Source organism: Aotus nancymaae, unplaced genomic scaffold (assembly GCF_030222135.1).
Source record: "Aotus nancymaae isolate 86718 unplaced genomic scaffold, 86718_ANA_hifiasm-v0.15.2.pri h1tg000046l, whole genome shotgun sequence".
Lineage (NCBI taxonomy): Eukaryota > Metazoa > Chordata > Mammalia > Primates > Aotidae > Aotus > Aotus nancymaae.
Window position 1 is genome coordinate 13636845 of NW_026988460.1, and position 21484 is coordinate 13658328.

The following is a 21484-nucleotide window of genomic DNA, read 5'->3' on the forward strand; positions in this document are numbered from 1 at the left end:
TAATAAAACAGTAATGAACTTTATAGTTACTTATATATCATGCTTTGATCAAATTTATGAGACTGAATATAATTTCTAAATTATAGGCCTATTTCCTCAAGTAGTTATCACCATCACAATCCAGAAGATAAGATGCTCACAGACATTTTTACAAAATGCTCTAAGGTTGAAATAAGAAACATGTGCTTAATGTCACTTTGGGGAAATCCCAATATGGACTTACAGAGTATGTAAATATCTCTTGGAAACACATGAAAGTCTGGCTGCAAACTGCCCAGAGGACGGATGCTACCATTCCAAGATACATGCTCTGCAAATAATACTCACTGGGTTAAGTGTTTCTTCAACAGAATGATGAACAGTCCACCAGTCTGAAGTCCATTCCCACGCATTCCCCACTATGTTGTATAAGCCATAACCATTGGGAGGAAAGGCATCAACCTAAAAATAAAGAAAGGAAAAACACTGTCAAACTATCCACCTGGTTTAGAAAACGTCTTCAGTACAGAAATACAACAAGAGCTTTAATTTCAGAGTATGAATATTGATTTTTATTCTAATAGTCAAAGTACAATTTGACCAACATAAAGACAAAGAAAGGGGCATTTTTTATTTTTTTGGCTTTGAGTTCTTAGAGGGATTTAGAAACCTAAAGAGAGTTCGTATTAAATGGTATGAAAGTCAGAAAAATTATTCCTAATAGAGTGACTTAATATTACCATAAATCAAAAATTTATATCAAACATTGGGTGAGTAGGGGGAGAACAGATGATACTTAGACTTTCAAAATCATTCACAGGAAAATCCCGTTGGATCCAATGTGAGTCTTGTCATCAGAGCTCAGCGTTCCTGGCCACACAATGTCTTTTAGTACCAAGAGACCCCAAGTCAGTCAGCTCTGTCTTCTACACAAGTTTCCACCAACTCATCATCTGAAGCCTCAAAACTTAAGAGGATTTATTTTTTTAAAGAAAACGTGAATTCATTATCAAGTGTATTTGTAATAAAGGGTTTTTAGTCTCTGAAACCTGAAACCTGAAGTCTGGGGCAAACTGTATGCATTCTTCAGCAGAAAATTATACATTTCAAAGGCAAGTCAGACAGCCTGCCCTACTATCACAAATACAGGACCAAAGTGTAGAGTTTTTATAAAAGGGGGGAGGGCAAGAGAAAAAAAAACCTTTAACTGAAACAATAGTAAATGCAGAACAGTTTTGCTGGCTTAATGACTTACTGTTTCTCCCAACTTCTTAAAATGGAACTTCTCAAACATAAAGGAAAATTTCATTTTTAAAATAAAAAAATATATACATATCAAGTAATTTTTGGGGTTTTAAAAATCTTTTTGTAAGTCCATGCTTTTGCCATACTAAATGAAGTAGGATGGAAGGAATGAATAAAGTAAAATTCATTCCATGTGGCTTCAGATGGTTTGACATCTACACATGAATATGGAAGCATCTGATGCTTCCACAATTCAGAGCACTCCAATCAAAGTCACGAAGCTACTGTGAAAAGAACTTAATCTGGATGAGTTGGAAAGCTGAAAATTCTCACCACACTGCTTCCAAAATCAGCAATCATTATGGAAACAGCAGTACTTATTCATTGGTTCATTCAGTAATTCCATGCACAGTGACTAAAGGCAGGGAGTGCTTCAATGACAAATAATGAATGACCTCATCTAGTTTAATGAGGGAGAAAAAAATATATACCCAAAACTCAAAATCCAATTCTGAAAGGCAGAATGGGATGAGTGGGGTAAGAGAGGGAAATAAAATGTCAGAGAAATTCACAAGAGGGAGAAACTTCTGGCTAAAGGCGTTTTCCTTTATGAAAGTAGAGTTGTCTAGGCAGATTTTGAATGGGGCTCAGAGTTCAAAAGAGAAAGAAGAGGCCGCAGGCATAAATTACTTTTTGAAGAATTCGGAGATGATCAAAAAAGAACATGGTAGAGTAATAGCTGGAAGGAATAGGAAGAAAAAGAAGAAATTCAGTTCTTTTAGGACCCAGGTTATCAAGTGGAATTAAAAGATGAAACAGGCCGAGCACAGTGGTTCATGCCTGTAACCGTAGCACTTTGGGAGGCCAAGGTGAACGGATCACCTGAGGTCAGGAGTTCAAGACCAGCCTGGCCAACATGGTGAAACCCCGTCTACTACAAATCCAAAAAAAATTAGCCAGGTGGGCACATGATGTGTGCCTGTAATCACAGCTACTTAGGAGGCTGAGGTAGGAGAATTGCTTGAACCCAGGAGGTGGAGGGTGCAGTGAGCCAAGATGGCACCACTGCACTCCAGCCTGGGCGACAGAGTGAGATTCCACCTCAAAAAACAAACAAATAAACAAAAACAGATGAAACAAACACTGGAGGAAGGAATCATTTTCCAGACTTACAGAGCACAGGTAGAGGTGCCTTCAAATCAGTGTGCCGAAGGTCCTGTCTGTGCACCGACACTATTTTGTTTTTTCAGACAGGGTCTTGTTCTGTCACCCAGATTGGAGTACAGTGATGCAATCACAGCTCACTGCAGCCTCAACCTCCCAGGCTCAAGAGATCCTCCCAGCTCAGCCTCCCAAGTAGCTGGGACCACAGTTTGTGCAGCACCAGGCCCGGCTAATTTTTAAAATTTATTTGTAGTGATGCAGTCTCTCCATGTTGCCCAGGCTGGTCTTGAATCCCTGAGCTCAAACCTCTCATCTCAGCCTCCCAAAGTGCTGGGATTACAAGCATGAGCCACCAGACCCAGTGACACCAACAGTTAACAGCTAACATTAGGCAAACAACTTAACCTATATAGGTGCTATTCTGTCTGTAAAATAGGAAAAATAATAGTACCTACTCAAGGGTTTGGGTATTTTTTTCTTTAGCCACCTTAAATAATTTGATGTTTAAGTGAGGTAAAATGTGGAGGTCACCACCCCTAAAATTACTATAGGCGAGCATGCCACTAAGGAAAATACAAATTTTAACTGCCTGTTGTTAAACTAATCCACTAACCAAAGCTTCCTCTCAGGAAACCTAAATGCAAACAAGTGTATATGAGAATACTCCTGGCACATTTTCAGATGAATGAGCTGATATGCATTAAAGCCAAAACTAATCACTGGGTAACAAGCAGCATAGCAAAATGTAAATTCTTTAGGCTCACTGTAGTCAAAATAGTTTGCTCAGTATAAAATCAGATCTAGCTGGGTGCAGTGGCTCATGCCAGTAATCCCAGCACTTTGGGAGGCTAAGGCAGAAGGATAGCTTGAGGCCAGGAGTTCAAGACCAATCTGGGAAACATAGTGAGACCCCATCTCCACAAAAGAAAAACAAATTTTTTTGTTTACACAAAGTCTCGCTCTTGTCACTCAGGCTGGAGCATAGTGCCCCATCTTGGATCACTGCAACCTCTGCCTCCCAGGTTCAAGTGATTCTGCCTCAGCCTCTGGAGTAGCTGGGACTACAGGCTTGCACCACTATGCCCAGCTAATTTTTTTTTTTTTTTGTATTTTTAGTAGAGACGGGGTTTCACCATGTTGGCCAAGCTGGTCTCAATTTCCTGACCTGGTGATCTGCCTGCCTAGGCCTCCCAAAGTGCTGAGATTACAGGCATGAGCCACCACGCCCAGCACAAAAAAAAAAAAAGTTTTTTTTTAAATTAGCCAGGCATGGTGGTGTGCACTGTAGTCCCAGCTACTTGGGAGGCTGGGGTGGAAGGATCCCTTGAGCCCAGGAGGCTGAGGTTGCAGTAAGCTGTGATCATGCCACTGAACTCCAGCCTGGGTGACAGAGCAGGACCCTGTCTCATATAAATAAATAAAATCAGACCTGAAATAATAAACATATAAAATGTCAAGTCAGGGAGCTATTTCCGCATGGTCCAAATCATCATGAAAGTTAAATTCCTGCTCCAACAGACCAGAGCATGTGGACACAAAAGAGCAGCTTAGGTGGACTTGAGATACTACGGGTAAACAATTTCCATAAGATAGAGATCTCATTAAGTCTCATTGTAAACACAGATGGCAGCTGTCTCTTTCTGGCTGGCTTGCTTGCTTTCTCCTCTAGCCCTGTTTGTCAAATTGGTTCCTTTAGGGCTCCCAGTAAATGTTCTCATTTTGTTTTAGTAACTTCCATGGCAGCTTCTTCAGGTAAATTTCCTACACATATGCTGAACTTTCAGTCAAATATTCCAATTCTAAATATCTGTAGAGTGTCCTTATTTCATACTGAACATTATGTTTTCTGAAAAGGTACACTGATTTTAGAAGAATAAATGGCTCTATTTTCCTTTTTCCATCTAATTAAATAGAAAAGAAACTCTGTAGCTCCAAGTGCTGTCAAATATGCGTAACTATCCAAGACAATCTCGTCAAGGCCTTTTGCTAAAATGAACAGGCACTTGTATCATTTGTTTGGTTCATCGAAAATGCTTAACACAGGCCAGGCACAGTGGCTCATGCCTGTAATCCCAGCACTTCGGGAGGCCAAGGTGGGAAGATCACCTCAGGTTAGGAGCTGGAGACCAGATTGGCCAACATGGTGATACCCCATCTCTACTAAAAATACAAAAATTAGTCGGTATAGGGACACTGAGGCAAGAGAATCACTTGAACCCAGGAAGCGGAGGTTGGAGTGAGCCGAGATCACACCACTGCACTCCAGCCTGGGCAACAGAGCAAGACTCCATCTCCAAAGAAAAAAGAAAAAAGGAGAGAAAGAAATGGCTATCACGGGCTTGTCCAAATGAGGGCCTCGAAGGCCATCACCTGTGTCTTTGGAATGGCGCTCACCTATCTTTCAGGACCAACTGATCCTGTTCAACTGTTGATCACATGGACCCTTCCACACTTTGGCTTTCAAAGCACTTATTTGAATGTCTGCTACTAGGACAACTAAGAACTGCATCTACAGCTCTACCCAGGCCCATACCTAGGCTTCAAGTTTTACTGCAGCTGCCTTGCTTGTCACAGCCCAGCAAGCATGAGGGGATCCAGGCTGCTGAGATTGTTTTTCTGCCAGTGTCTCTAGTGTGTCCACTGCCTAAGAAGGCCAAATATGGGCCAGTGGTCCAGTGCCATTCATTTTCTGGGTTAGATGCATCCACAGGTCAGTTGTTACACACTCCTTAGCAGATTCTGATTTTAATGGCCACTGTCCTGCTGTCTGTAACAACCAACACCTTTCTTGAGGTCTAATGAGCATCCACAGGAGGCACCTTTACTGATATTCCGTGCATCCTGCAGTGCCACTTCTGCTGACCAAAAGCAGCCCACTGGGCACCCTCATTCCATGCCCAACTCCATACCAGCAAGCTGGGCTTCCTACTCATTTAAAGTTTGAGGAAAGCTTGAGATCATTTCCTCCCCAAGATCTCTAATCAGTCACTTGATCTAATAAAATGATTTGCCTGCAAGAGTAGCAGCGCATTCTAAGGGAAACTTCGGAGCTACTAGGTTTGATAAGTCATTTGCCTGCTGCTACTAAATAATTCACCCATTTCCCATGGGTTTGTGTTGGTTTATTACATATGAAACTCCCATATATGGAATTTTATATATATATTCACTCATATACATATTTAAGGGATACTCTCATGTAATTTATTTCTTGTATTAATAAATGCTTTATTTATTTATTTATTCATTCATTTATCTGATACAGAATCTTACTCTGTCGCCCAGGCTGAAATGCAGTGGCACAATCTTGGCTCACTGCAATCTCTACCTCCTGGGTTGAGGCAATTCTCCTTCCTCAGCCTCCCACGTAGCTGGGACTACAGGTGCCCATCACCACACCCAGCTAATTTTTATATTATTAATAGAGACAGGGTTTCATCATGTTGGCCAGGCTGGTCTTGAACTCTTGACCTCCAGGCGATCCACCGGCCTCAGCCTCCCAAAGTGTTGGGATTATAGGCATGAGCCATTGTGCCTGTCCCAAAACTATAATGCTTTAACTACTACAGCTGAAAATAATTTTTCATTTCTGTTAGGTCAAGTGCCTCTTTGCTCTTCATCTTTTCCAGAAATCTCTTTTTCTTTCTCTCTTGCTTGTTTGGTTTTTCAGTTTAAATCTTGGAATCACTTGGTAATGTTTCCAGTAGCTATCTATGTCACATTTAGAAATAAATTTTGATACCTGCACTTTGGGAGGTTGAGGTGGGTGGATCACTTGAGGTCAGGAGTTTGAGACCAGCCTGGCCAACATGATGAAACCCCGCCTCTACTAAAAATACAAAAAATTAGCTGGGTGTGGTGGAGGGTGCCTATAATCCCAGCTACTTAGGAGGCTGAGGTGGAAGAATCACTTGAACCCGGGAAACGGAGGTTGTAGCGAGTAAAGATGGTGCTACTGCACTCCAGCCTAGGCAACGGAGCGAAACTCTGTCTCACTAAAAAAAAAAAAAAAAATTTTGGAAGAACCATTATTCCATGAAACAAAAGACCAATATATTTTTAAATAACTACTGTTTGAAGGGTTGATGAAAGAAAATTATTCTCTGTAGCAACAAACCCAGTAAAGGGCTATTTCTCCACCACAAGATTTCTTTTCTCACAGTGTTAAGAAAAAAATAGAAATGTTTTTGCTGGCCGGGCGCAGTGGCTCAAGCCAGTAATCCCAGCACTTTCGGAGGCCGAGGCGGGTGGATCACGAGGTCAAGAGATCAAAACCATCCTGGTCAACATGGTGAAACCCCGTCTCTACTAACACAAAAAAACTAGCTGGGCATGGTGGCACGTGCCTGTAATCCCAGCTACTCAGGAGGCTGAGGCAGGAGAATTGCCTGAACCCAGGAGGCGGAGGTTGCGGTGAGCCGAGATCGCGCCATTGCACTCCAGCCTGGGTAACCAGAGAGAAACTCCGTCTCAAAAAAAAAAAAAAAGAAATGTTTTTGCTATGCTTTGAATAATAGTGTCCCTTCAACAATTCATATTGAGATTTAATCCCCAATGCAACAGGATTAACTTTTCTTTTTTTTTTTTTTGAGATAAAGTCTTGGTCACCCAGGCTGGAGTACAGTAGCACAATCTTGGCTCACTGCAACCTCCACCTCCTGGGTTCCAGTGATTCTCTTACCTCAGCCTCCCAAGTAGCTGGGATTACAGGTGCCCCTCCACCGCACCCGGCTAATTTTTGTATTATTAGTAGAGACAGGGTTTCACCATGTTGGTCAGGCTGGTCTCGAACTCCTGACCTCAAGTAATCCACCTACCTCGTCCTCCCAAAGTGCTGGGATTACACGAGTGAACCACTGTGCCTACCTGCAGCAGGATTAATTTAATTCCCAAATGCAAGTATGGCCTCTGAGGGTGTGACTATATCATGAGGACTCCTCCCTCATGAGTAGGAATAGCACCATTATAAAAGCACTCGAGCTCAAGGGTGAAGGGAGTACTCTTTTCCCCTTCTGCCTTCTGCCAAGTGAGGACACAGCATTAGTCTTCTCTGGCAGATGCAGCCAACCCAATCATACTGGTTCCTTGGTTTTGGACTTCCCAGCCTCAAGAGCTTTGAGAAATAAATGTCTATTGTTTACAAATTATCCAGTCTGTGGTATTTTGTCACAGCAGCAAAAAGGGTCTAAGACAGTCTTTAACATGGCTTTATGAGTACCTGATTATGTCAGCAAAAGAATGGTGAGAAAGGAACTCTTGTACACCCATAGAGGAAAACATGCCCCAAGCGTTGTAGAAAATAATTCAACCATATATCTGAAATTCACCAAGAAAGTTTTCTAGCCTTTGACTGAATCATTTCACTGCAGGGAATTTATCTTTAAAAAATCATCAAAGGGCTGTGTGCGGTGGCTCACACCTGTAATCCTAGCACTTTGGGAGGCTGAGGTGGGAGGATCACCTGAGGTCAGGAGTTTGACACGAGCCTGGCCAACATGGTGAAACCCCATCTCTACTAAAAATACAAAAGTATCCAGGTGTGGTGGTGTGCACCTATAGTCCCAGCTACTCAGGAGGCTGAGGTGGGAGAAGTGCTTGAACCCGGGAAGTGGAGGTTGCAGTGAGCCGAGATTGCACCACTGCACTACAGCCTGGGTGAAAGAGTGAGAATGTGTCTCAAAAATAGATAAATAAATAAAATGGCTCAAGGTTGAAGGGAGTGCTCTTTTGCCCTTCTTCTGCCTTGTGCCAGAGAGGACACATTAGTCCCTTCTGGCAGATGCAACCAACATCAATCACGCTGGTGCTTTGGTCTTGGACTTCCCAGCCTCCAGAACTGTGAAAAATAAATTTCTGTTTAAATTATCCAGTCTGTGGTATTTTCTTACAGTAGTGCAAAGGGTCTAAGACATTCTGTAACATGGCTTTATGAGTATATGATTATGCCAGCAAAAGAATGGTATACACCCATAGAGGAAAACATGCCTTAAGCATTCTGGAAAACAATTTGGCCATATATCTAAAACTCTTACCAAGAAAGTTTTCTAGGCTTTGACTGAATTATTTCACTGCTGGGAATCTATCTTTCAAAAATCGTCAAAGGTACAGGTTAATATTTATGTACAAGGTGTTCACTGTAGAAAAAAAAAACAGAAATAACCTGTTTCTGGCAAATACATTAGGGTTCATTTATATAATAGGGTTCATTTCCAGATGCTGAAGGATAATGTATTTGTGGCATACTGATAATGACAGATGAAACATTTCTGTTATAGGCAGGAAAAAATAGTAGGATTTAAAATACTATATCAAGTCTGACCTAAATGCATTATGTAAAAATAATACGATACATATACACTGGAAACACATATCCTGGCAAATATGGTAGTTAAGAGCATGGGCTTTGGAAACAGACCAACCTGGTTCAAATACCAGCTGTGCCACTTTCCAGCTGTGTAACCTCGGGCAAGTTAGTTAACCTCTCTGTGCCTCAGAATGCTCACCTGGAAAATGGGGATAATAGTACCTGTAAGGTTTGTTCTTGGGTTCTTGCTGTGTTTAAAATGAAGAAACTGAGGCCAGCATGAAAATAATCCAATGCGAAGGAATTTATTCAGGCTCCCGGGTGAGGTTCTATGGTCCGGACAGGAGGGGGCCGGAGAAGTCCTGCGGACTCCTCTTAGACCTGGGGTTTTATAGGGAGTGGAGGCATTTGATTGGTTGTGCCCAAGGTGAGTGGGACAAAATGGAGGGGAGTGGGGCCCAGATGGAATAAAATGGCAGGGAGTGGGGCCCAGATAGGACAAAATGGTAGGCAGGAAGACAAAATGGCAGGCAGGGAGTGGGGCCCAGATAGGACAAAATAGTAGGCAGGAAGACAAAATGGCAGGCAGGGAGTGGGGCCCAGGTAGGACAAAATAGTAGGCAGGGACTGGGGCCTAGATAGGACAAAATAGTATCAGGTAGGTCCTGGCGGGGCTTTTTTCCCACGCTACCGGAGGGGGGTGGTGTCCGAGCTCCCGGAGAGGGAAGGGGGTGTGTCCGAGCTCCCCGCGAGGGAGGGGGGGTGGTGTCCGAGCTCCCGGAGAGGGAAGGGGGTGTGTCCAAGCTCCCCATGACGGAGGGGGGTGTGTCCGAGCCCCTGGCGAGGCAACCGGCCTTACAGTACCTACCTTACAGAGTTGAATGGGCAGTAAATGAGACAATTCATGCAAATGGCTGGCTTAGCACTATGCCCGGCACATTACAAGCCGTCAATAACTACGAGTCATTATTAGCATCATCAACACAGAGAACGAACGAGAAGAAATGCACTAATATCTAACGGGGGTTATTTCTGGGTGGTAGAATTCCAGGTCAGTTTAGCTTTCTCTTTTGTACTCTTCTTGTTTTTCCAAGTATTCTACAATAAGTATTACAGAATCAGAAAAGAAAATCCATTATATAAAAAAGAGCATCTGATGAATTATTAGTATTTGCAATGTGCAACAGTGGATGGACATATGAAGGCAACACCATGTGAGTCATAAAGTGAGCAATGCCTTTCACCCCATATCTACTGGGAGCCTCAGTTCTCAGAAGCTGCCACCCTCCTGCAGAGGTCTCATCACTCACGGGCGCAGTTCCTTGGAAGCCGTCCTCGCCAGTGTTGGTCACCGGAAACTCGCCCTGCCAAATGTTGGCATAATGCTGGCCTTTGGGCTGTAGTTTGTTGCCCCAGGGGAAAAGTCTGTCAGAAGAGACACAGGCATTAACCTGTCAACAGGCACAGGTTTTGGATTAAAGTCAAGAGAAGGGATGCAATGAAAAAGAGAACATTGCTCGCTTGTTCTGGGTGAGCCTTTTTAAAATATATATAAATAAGTAAAGCTTTTAATCAGGATTTATTTTAAATTTCCTTATAACTTCTCATGTCAAGTTCACAACAGCCTCAGTCTTGCCCAGGTACTCAGGATGCCCGAAATAAATCACAAAACTAAAAGAAGGACTTATTGAAAGCTGAGAGAGTAGACCTCATTTTGGACTTATATGGTAGCGTGATGAGGCACCATCACACCATACTTTTTTAAAAGCCTGGGCTATTTTAAGGAGGTTTTCCTAGAAGATGTGAACCCAACATGAGTTTTCTGTCTCATGGCTCTAGAAGTAGAGAAATACCGCTGCTTCAGGAGATGCCTAAAATAAGAAAATGCTAAAAGCAAGGCAGTCTGCCAAGAAGCTCTAAGCAGTGATATGTAACTCAGGGGGGTTGAATTGCTAGGATTTGCTTTGGGACTGGAGGGAGCCCAGATGGCCAGACACTGGGTTTGAGGGTAATAAAAGGTTTGCAATCCATTCTCCAGTGTCTTCTAAGTAATTTTGTGGAGATGAGGAAAAATCAATAAGAAAAAGAATTATTGTCGTTATTAACCTTCTAACCAAAGTAAGTTCCACGGAGTTTTTTGTTGTTTGTTTGTTTAAATGATCAACACATTGTCAGGCAAGATGAGACCCTCTAACTACCTATTGTGCAGGCCTCCTCGACAGCTGTATTCCCACTCAGCTTCCGTGGGCAGCCGCTTCCCTGCCCACGTGCAGTAGGCAACTGCATCATTCCAGGAGACGTGGAGAACTGGATGATCTGGCCTGGGGAAGAGCGAAAATAGAGTGAAAAGCAGCACCAACCAGAACAGGAAGCAGGAACTGGCTTCAGCAAAGCGCTCATAATCCCCTCCAGTTCAACCTGTGATGCTGAGGTCATCCTGGTCCTGAAGTCAAACCTTAGCCATGCTACATCTGTCACCCTCCACCCAGGGATTCTGACAATCCAGTATCCCAAATGGGTTACACTGCCACTAGGAACTAGACTCAAAACACTTCTTCACTTTGTAGGCTTGGATTCTTCTAGAATTTCATTGGTATGGCAGATGCGGAGATACTCCAGCTGCTAGGAGGGCCATCGGCAGAAGCTTCTGGCTCCTTTGGGGTTTAGCAGAGCTGAGAGCCATCTCAGAGTCACCGATAAGTGACCACAGCAGGGGCATACAGCCCCAGCCATTTCAGCCTACTGTGGCCCTATGGGCCATATACACCCTAGAGCCCCCTGCATTGTCTGGAACTTCACTGGGCCTGCACTGTGGCTGTGGCTTCTCCCTCTGCTCTGTCCTGCTGTGGCCCCCTCCTTTCCTCAGTTGTGGGGACCTAACATTCTGCATCCCAAACTCTATCTAAGCTGTTTCCAGAAAACCCAACCTGTGATCCTGGCTTTCAATTCTGTGTCTTTCTACTTTTCCTCTACAGGTGGCCAGTCTTTTTTTCCTGAGGGTATAAAGGGTATGGAAGGTTGGGAAAAAAACAGAGAAGAAGGGGATAGACTCATTCACCCAGCACTAGATGGCTTTGGTTGAATTCCCTGCTCACTTTTTTTAAAGTGAGCTACACACTCCTAGTCCATTCCTTATATACCTTTGAATTCCCCACATTAATTACACCAGGCCTTTCATTTATTCTTTCAACAACCATCTACTGAGTATCTATCATGTGCCAGTCAGTGTTTCTAGCACAGACAAGAGATGTACCCTTTCCAAAGACCCAGTTGGTGTTGACTGCATGAATAACATACATTCCCCTTTGGATTTTCCTTCCTCCTTTAGCTTTTCCCTCTGTAACTAAATTCAGGAAAGCAGATATTAATTGGGAGCTAAGGTGCCAAGTCCACCCAAGGAGCCCAGGAATCCTTTACTCTCCACCTTGAAGGCTAATTTCAACACAGAGACTTCCAACTCAGGCTTTGAAAGATGTCTGACATTTGTCAAGGGGCTTTACCCCTAAAGCTGAACTTCCTGTACTCCTAGCTCTCAGACAATAAGGGCAATAACCAGGAATGTTGTTAAAAATAGAGGCTTAAAAATTACATCTGAAAAATTAGGTTAGGAGAGCAGGTTTCTTGGGCTGCTGAGATGCTGAGTCCTAACTCAAACCCTGCTCCATCTCCAGGGTTTAAAGTGTTACTCTATTTTTGCTTGAGATAATTATTTCTTTGCCACCCTGGAGACTTGCTGACCGACTTGGCTCTCTGTAGTTTTCCAGTTAGATGGTGGCTTCAAAGAATGCCAATCCGGGACTAAAGAGCATGTGAATCCTAAACCCAAGGCCTGGGCTTCTACAGTGGCAACCTGGCAGGACACAACTATTTATCCATAAGACAGACATCTTCTTCCTCAAAATGACCCACTAATAGAGAGAACAGAACCAGAGTATAAAAATTAAACATGTCATGAGGTTTGCAATAGGCCTCTCAAAAGGAGCAGGGAGGGCTAGGTGCAGTGGCTCACGCCTGTAATCCCAGCACTTTGGGAGGCCAAGGCGGGTGGATCACGAGGTCAAGAGCTCGAGATCATCCTGGCCAACATGGTGAAACCCCATCTCTACTAAAAATACAAAAATTAGCTGTGCATGGTGGTACGCACCTATCGTCCCAGCTACTCAGGAGGCTGAGGCAGGAGAATCGCTTGAACCCGGGAGGTGGAGGTTGCAGTAAGCCAAGCTCACACCACTGCCTGGACACAGAGCAAGACTCTGTCTCAAAAAGAAAAAAAAAAAAAGGAGCAGGGAAACCTGGAAGAGGCAACTCTTTGACAGGCCAAATGAGGAAGGAAAGAGGCCACTAATTAAGAGCCTTCTTATGACCAAGGTGCAGTGTTTAGGTCTTTACATACGTTATTTCCCACCATATTACTTTCTACCAATCAAGTAGAGTCTGTCATTCTCACCATTTTACAGATGAGGATGCCCACTGAGTTATTTTGCAAGAGCAAAGGGTATCTATTTTAGAATGGAACATGTCAACTGGGGAAGGAGGGACCAGCCTCACCTGTGCCGAATAGTAGAGTCGGGCCCTTCTGGGTGTCTCCAGTTAGCACCTTTCACAGGCAACCACCAGGGAGCAGCTGCAACCTCAAAGCAACCCAGAACGGGCTGGTGTTAGCTACAACTCTAGAAAAACATCGACTCAGTACATGCAGCAAAAATCAGTCTTCAACTTCCATTTGGGTTACCAAACAAATACATTTATCAGAATAGCAAAATAAAGACTTACATGTAAATAACTCTTTAACAAAAAGGATTGCTTCATATCATAAAGCATCACAGTGAACAATAAATATGTATTCAAATGGTGTGTATCCATAAGAATTTTTTTAAAGTGCATGGCTAGCCAATCCTCTGTAATCTCTGACAAGTGAGACAGGTAGTACTGCTCCTATTTAAAAGATGAGGAGAGAGTTAACCTTACAACTAAATGCCAGGCTGAAGGTCAATCATGCTGGTCAGAGATCAAGCTGAAGCACAAAGGAAAAACTGGGGTGTTTTTTCAAAAGAACCTAATTCAACTTCCAGCCCAACATTAGCTGTGTGACCCTGGGCAAGCTCGCCACTTGTCTGGACCTACCGAGTCCTTGTCTGTGAAATGGAAGCACACCCACCTGCCTCACCCAACAGAATACAGAGGTCAAATCACGTAACACTGGAAAGTGCTCAGCAAATCGTAACTAGAACCTTAACTCCTACTCTATGGTTCTGTTAACCAAAATAACAACAGCCAGTGGTCTTCACTTAGTGAATGGTTTAGTTAGGAACACAGGCTTTGGAGCCAGTCGCAATGAGATTTGAATCATGGCTCTGCTGTGTACAGTGTAACCCTAGGCAACTTATTTAACCTCTTTCTCCAACCCTGTTTTCTCATTTAGAGATGGAGATAGTAACAGCACCTACATCTTGGGTTATTACAAGGAGGAAATAAAACATGCACACAGGACTTACGACTATGTCCTTAGTAACTGAGGTTAATGACTTAGCAAGCACTCAGTAAAGGGAACCAGTCTCACTACAGTCCCATGACAATCAGTCACAAGGAGAGCCACAAAAACGAATCATTGTTGCTAATACTAGCTAAAGGAGGTTGTAAACGATTCTTCTTTTTTTCATTCTTTTCTCTTTTTTTTTGAGACAGGGTCTCACTCTGTCACCAAGGCTGGAGAACAGTGGCAGGGTCATGGGTCACTCCAGCCTCAACCTCCCCAACTCAGGTGATCCTCCCAAGTACCTGCGACCACAGGTGTGCACCACAATGCCCAGCTAAATTTTTTAGTATTTTTGTAGAGATGGGGTTTTGCCACATTGCCCAGGCTGGTCTTCAACTACAGGGCTCAAGTGATCCCTGCACAACTTAGCCTCCCACAGTGCTGGGATTACAGGTGTGAGCCGCCGCACCTGGCCTGCAAATGATTATTCTAATGCAAATACAAATGAAAGTGACTCAAGGTTATCCCCACAACAATGTTACTCTTCGATTGTTTTCATCCTTTTGAGCTTGTCTGAGCAGAAGTTAAGGGAGAATACATAGCAATCGCTGAAAACACCAAGCCCCATTCTTGTTCATTCTCTTTTCATATCAACACAATCAGAACATTCATGATATCTCAATCACAATTTGATGGGAAAATCCAATTTTTCAAGTATTTCAACAAAAGAAGGCATTGAGTCTTTAAATGACACTATAGCAAGGTGTTTTTTGTTTTGTTTTTGTTCTTTAATGGAGTCTCTCTGTTGCCCAGGCTGGAATGCAGTAGCGTGATCTCGGCTCACTGCAACCTCTGCCTCCCGGGTTCAAGCAATTCTCCTGCCTCCTGAGTAGCTGGGATTACAGGTGTGTGCCACCATGCCTGGCTAATTTTTTGTATTTTTCTTAGAGATGGGGTTTCACAGCAAGGTGTTTTATTTTACAGAGAACAGGGGAGTGAAAAGGCATGGCTTCTATTTCATTTGTGACACTTTAGAAGCTTATCTGGGGCTGTTCTCATTGACTGGGCTGGGCAGGTTTAGGTGCCCATGACAGGTAATTCATTCAGTGTCAAGGGAGGAGCTGCAGTGGAAGCTCAGGTCAGCCCACACTTGTGTTTCAGGAGGATCTTCAGATCACTCGCCCAACTCTACCCTGTCCCCAGTACTAAGAGCCACCAACAGAAGATTCTAGTTCCTAAATTACAAAACAAAAATAAAAATGCTCTAAAAATAATAAAATACAGCAACATGTTAACCTCTGTGAAATCTGAGAGGTAGATACTACAATGACTTTTTCTCATACGCTTTTGTGTTTTGAAATAGTCCATCATTAGCAATTTTTTTTAAGACATGATTTGTTAATCCATTCTACTACTAACGGGGATTTCGGTAGTTTCTAGTTTGGGGCTTTTATGAATAGTGCTGCTTCTATGAATATTCTTAAAAGAGTTTGTGGCTTTTGCCAAATATATGTGTGCATTTCTGTTGACCGTACCCGGTGGAGTGGAACAGCTGGGTCTTAGAATACACATATGCACAGAGTTAGTAGACACAAAAACACACGAGCCTTAAGCAGGAGAAGGCCTCACTGTTTCCTACCCCTTCTTTTTAGTTTATTTTTATTTATTTTTTAACTTTTTATTTCCACAGGTTTCTGGGGAACGGGTGTATTTGGTTACAAAAGTAAGTTCTTTAGTGGTGATTTGTGAGATTCTAATGCACCCATCTCCTGAGCAGTATAAACTGAACCCAATTTGTGGTCTTTTATCCCTCCCCCTGAGTCCCTAAAGTCCACTGTGTCATTATTATGCCTCTGCATTCTCATAGTTTAGCTCCCACTTACGAGTGACAACATATGTTGTTTGGTTATCCATTCCTGAATTACTTCACTTAGAATAATGGAAACAGTGTGAAGATTCTCTAAAGAACTAAAAGCAGAACTACCATGTGATTCAGCAATCTCACTACTGGGTATCTACCCAGAGAAAAAGAAGGCATTTCATGAAAAAGATATGTGCACACACATGTTTATAGCAGCACAATTCAAAATTGCAAAAATGTGGAACCAACCCAAATGTCCATCAATCAACAAGTGGGTAAAGAAACTGTGGTGTGTGTATATACACACACATACGCACACACATACGCACAAGTGCACGCGCACACACACACACATATATACACAATGGAATATTACTCAGCCACAAAAAGAATGAATTAATGGCATTCACTGCAACCTGGATGGAAATGGAGGCTACTCCTTTTTCAAAGAGGAGCTTTCCTTCAAGTCATTTTATGTACAGAAGCCCCCAGGGCTTCTCTCTGGTGGCCTGTCAGCCCATGCCCTTCTACTCTCCTTTTCCTCTTAATTCAATCTGGCTACAAATATTTATTGAGTACCCACTATACGGCTGGCACTGAACCTAATTCATGGAGGGGATCTACAGGTCCCAGAAATCCTCAGAGTATGATTTAAGATAGCTGGTATATTAAATAGCTTTAAAAGTATTTATTTTACATATAATAATCAATATGGTTTGTATATTTATTCCCGCTCAAATATCATGTAGAAATATTAATATAATCCCCAATATTGGAGGCGGGGCCTGGTGGGAGGTCTTTGGATCACTGGGGCAGAACCCTCATGAATTGCTTGGGCCATCCCCTTGGTGATGAGTGAGCTCTCACTGTGTTCACAGGAGATCTGGTCATGTTAAATTGTGTGGCACCTCCCTCCACCTCACTCTCTTGCTCCTGCTTTCAGCATGTGAAATGCCGGCTCCCATTTTGTCTTCTGCCATAATTGAAAGCCTCCTGAGGCCTCCCCAAAAGCTGATACCAGAGCCACGTTTCCTGTACAGCCTGCAAAACTGTGGGCCAACTAGACCTCTTTCTTTATAAACTACCCAGCCTCAGTTATTTCCTTATAGCAATGCAAGAATGGCCTAATACAACAATTAATTCTTCAGTTGCGATAATTGGGATAGAAAGTGTGAAATCAGTCACCTCATTTTCTTTCAAAAATGTCTCTAAAATTCAAATTGGCAGGTCCAGACACCACCCTACACACATCAGTACTATATTTATCTCATTCCACCCTTCACCCCACCCTCTGCCATACACACACCTACTCACTCACACTTTCTCTCATTCTAAGATACCTGCTTTTCATTTCTCCCAGCATCTATTCTTTCTGAAATCTTTCATGCTACCTAGCAACCCACCCAAAACACACCACTAGCTGAACATCATGGAGCTGTATGATGATCACCAATCTCAATGATGTGCACAGTAAGATGGAAAAAACACATGAACACACTCTGGCCAGAGCATGGGGAAGAGGACACCACAGCAACATTATCCTTGGCCAAGGGCTGCAACCTAGTTCTTTGGTCCAAAATAGTAAGACCCAAAGCAATTATGCAAAGATATATGTATAGTAAATCTATATGTATAGTAAATATTGTTTCTAACTTAAAATTACAAAACAACCCAGCAGCCCTTGATGTCCATGAACAAAGGAATACTATATGGCTAGTATACATGACATGGAATACATAAAATACACTCTAACATGGAAATAGGAATATAATATACTGTCATAAAGGTAACCTGTAGAATATATATTTGATATCATTTCTGTAAAATATACGCATAACAACGTTTGTTAGTATAATCAGGAGAAAAATGTCTGGAAGAATATACATAAACTTAACCGTGCGAAGGATTAGGAGAGTACTGTTAGACATTTTTAGAATGAGTATGTGTCACTATCACAGGTTTTTTCAACCTCAGCACGGCTGATATTTTAGGCCAAATACCTTGTTATGGGAGACTGACTGTCTTGTGTACTATAGGATGTTTAGCAGCGTCTCTGACCTCCACCCACTAGATGCCTGTTGCATCCTCCCTCTCCCACACCAACTGTGGCACACAAAAATGTCTCCAGGCATTGCTAAATGTCCTCCAGGGAGAGAAAATCATCTACTGCATTAAGATAATTAGAAAGAAGATTACTACTCTTACATATTAATATACAGTTCATAGTAGCACAATAGTAAGAGTATCTGACCCTGGAGCCAAGTTGCCTAAGCTTGGACAGCAGTACCACCTTTTACAACCTACAGGATCTCCAGCTGCTTATATAACCCCTTCAGGCCTCAGTTTACTCACCTACAAAACGGGGATAAAATACTACCATCTACTTCCTAGGGTTATTATAAGGATTAAATTTAAAAATATATGTAAAGTGCTTAGAAAAATGCCTGGTACAGAGTGTTAGCTGTCATTATTACTACTATTCATTTATGTTAATTGCATGTTACAATATTCTCTTAGAGCTTTCAAAGAACATATATTCTAATTAGTGAAAAATTACCCCCATAACTCCTCAGCTTGAGCCCCCTCCACCCTTTTCAGAGTATTGATCAGCTGAGAAAAGTGACCAAGGGCTAAGAGGTGAATGAAGTGTTGGAGCATATGTCACTTCCAAAGACTTCTCAAGAAGACATACCATCTTCTATCACAGTCATGATGTGAGAACCATCTACACATAAACTAACCCACTCTCTAAAGCAAGCAGCACCATGAGGGTAGGACGGGGGGCGTGTATTAGTCCATTCTCACACTGCTAATAGAGACATACTCAAGACTGGGTAATTTATAAAGGAAAGAGGTATACTCTGGTTTCTCTTCAAATCATATAAATCTTTCGCCTTTTACTATAAAGGAAACAGGTTTAATTGATTCACATTCCACATAGCTGTGGAGGCCTCACAATCATGGCATGGCAGAAGATGAAAGGGGAGCAAAGGCACACCTTACATGGTGGCAGGCAAGAGGGCAAGAGAGCATGTGTAGGGGAACTCCCCTTTATAAAACCATCAGATCTCGTGAGACTTACTCACTATCACAAGAACAGCATGGGAAAAACCCACCCCCATGATTCAATCACCTCCATCGGGTCCCTCCCATGAGGATTATGGGAGCTACAATTCATTCAAGATGAGATCTGGGTGGGGACACAGCCAAACCATATCAGGGAGGGTGTGAGGGGTAAACAGAATACAGGAGAGATCCACAATCCTCAATCTCCAAACTCTGGAAAGCTTGAGCCCCTGTAAGGGAACCAAACTACACACTGTCTATGAGACGAAGTCACCATTGTGATGGTCAGGTGCAGAGTCAGAAACCATTTTCCCATTTCACACATGAAGAAGGAAAGACTAGTAATCAAAGTCACCCACAACTAAGGACTGATAAAATCAGAGGTAGGGCCTTATTCATCCTGCCCAAGTTTCCCTTGGAATGCCAAATATTTTCTGGCCAAATTTAGGGCAAATACCATCCCAAGTCACTAGATGCTTTCCTTTTCCAAGTGTCACTCTTTCTAAACATTTCAAATAACTTGTTCTTGAACTCCTGATTCTGTCTTGAAAATAAGTGCTATTCTTAGGTTTAGGAACTTAACAAAATAAACAACTTTTGAGAGTCATATATTAGGCATTTTATCAAGGCTACACTGCAGATTATGACATCTCTAATTCCTTTTAACAAGAATATTGTTTAGATGTGTTGTTTACAGAGCAGAAGCAGCAACATGAGTGGACTGACATCTATGATAGACCTCAATCTAAAAAGAAACTTTTTTTTCTTTTTGGATGTGGTTGTCCACCTACACATGCTCTGCTCAACTGAGACAATTTCCAGAGTTCCAGCACTCCCTTATATCCAGAGGAAAAAGGACTTTAACATGACCTATTTCTAGTCAACCATCTCCATAGCAACTGTCTAGGGTTTAAGTTGAAACAGCTGTACAAGCCAGCCAGTAACCAATTACAATGTAAATAGGACCCGTATGAGTTTTGAGGTCCCCTTGAGAAACGGACTTCAGAGAGCAAGGACGTGTTTCCCATCTCTCCCTGGGGACATAACCAGACTTGTAGTAGCAGCTTAAAGAATAGGAAACAAGACAACAAAGGTGTCTTTATTCTTGCCAGAGGTGGCAAATTATGCTTCTTATACACACAGCCCTGAATAAAACCAGCACTGGAAAAAGAAAGGTCTGTATAATTCTGCATACTCAAGTGTAAAGATGTCAAGTTCACAACTTTACAACTGCTCTCTTAAAAATTAAATGAATTTAGACAAGCAAATTTAAAAGATGGACGTCTCTTGAAACGTAGTATAAACATGACAGCTATCCCTATAAAAACAGCCTGGGAGAATTTTTCAACTGGCATCAGTGAACAATGAGAAATTACAGATCTGTTCAAATTCAGGAAAGTATAAATAAAACCAGAGGAGAATTTAGCAACTGAAGGAATTAAATGGAATAAAGAGCACACAGTAAAAATATTTCTTCAGTACCCAATACAAGTGTGGAAAGCTAAGAATGAGGCTTGAATAAAGGCTAAAAACAAATTCAACACAAAAATAGGTAGTCAAGTCTGACAGTTTATTTCAAACTAAATCCTAAGTCAGGTACCTTGACAACTTAATAGACTGTATGGGAGAGAAAAACGCATGCTTTTTCAAATAGCGTAAAAATATTTATGAAACTTAAGGCAGATTTGAACTTTTTCAAAACTTTTTGCTTCAGTTCTTAGTGAAGTTCCTCATGCTATAATACATTGCATTCTCAAGGCACACAATCGGAAATCAATATACTCAAAACATTTCATGTCCTTAAGAGAGGAGTAAAAATTCTATGCAGTTATTCACTATTGAGAAAGTGCAAAAAAAGGGCTCAAGGAATCTATGGACTCAAAGATGCCTCGAAAGTGATCTAGTTTACTCATTTTCAGTTGAGACCTGCATCATTATCAGGGGGTAGGGGGAATTCATTTGGGGCTTATAAAAAAAATTAGCAAAAATCAGAGAAAAACACTTTATTATTTAAAAATAATTTTTTACTCTTTTTTGTCAAATAAGTGACTATAAATTGGTATAACCTATCTTGAGAGCAATGTGACGATATTCAGAATCAATTATTTTATACCTATTTGAAGGAATACATCACAGTCATTAAAAATTATATGCTGGAAAAATAAAATTTGAATAAATGTCTACCCTTTACTCAAAGTGAAAAAAGCCAGTTACAAAAATGTTTGTACAAGTGCAATTAAAAATATATCAATATAAAGAAACACCCACCCATATACCCACACGTTCCAAGAAAATATTAGCAGTACATATATTTAAATGTTTGCAATGATTATTTCTGGGTGGTGAGATTATGGGTATATTTAAAGTTCTTCTTGTGTCTTTTGTCTTC

The 21484-nt window shown here is 41.9% G+C and overlaps 1 protein-coding gene across 3 annotated transcripts in view; it reads right to left on the minus strand.

Annotated features, from left to right (window-relative positions):
* The window catches only part of SUMF1 (sulfatase modifying factor 1), a 131039-nt gene that overhangs the window by 67634 nt on the left and 41921 nt on the right, over nt 1-21484 (minus strand). For all 3 annotated transcript variants that reach the window (XR_002479188.2, XM_012441500.2, XM_012441499.2), the window contains 4 exons: nt 13241-13323; nt 10891-11013; nt 10003-10117; nt 328-441 (listed from right to left, as the gene is read on the minus strand). Coding sequence is in view for 2 of the 3 variants with exons in the window: in XM_012441500.2 (XP_012296923.2) it covers nt 328-441; nt 10003-10117; nt 10891-11013; nt 13241-13323 (435 nt within the window). In the remaining variant the exon portion in view is untranslated. The remainder of the gene's footprint in view (nt 1-327; nt 442-10002; nt 10118-10890; nt 11014-13240; nt 13324-21484) is intronic.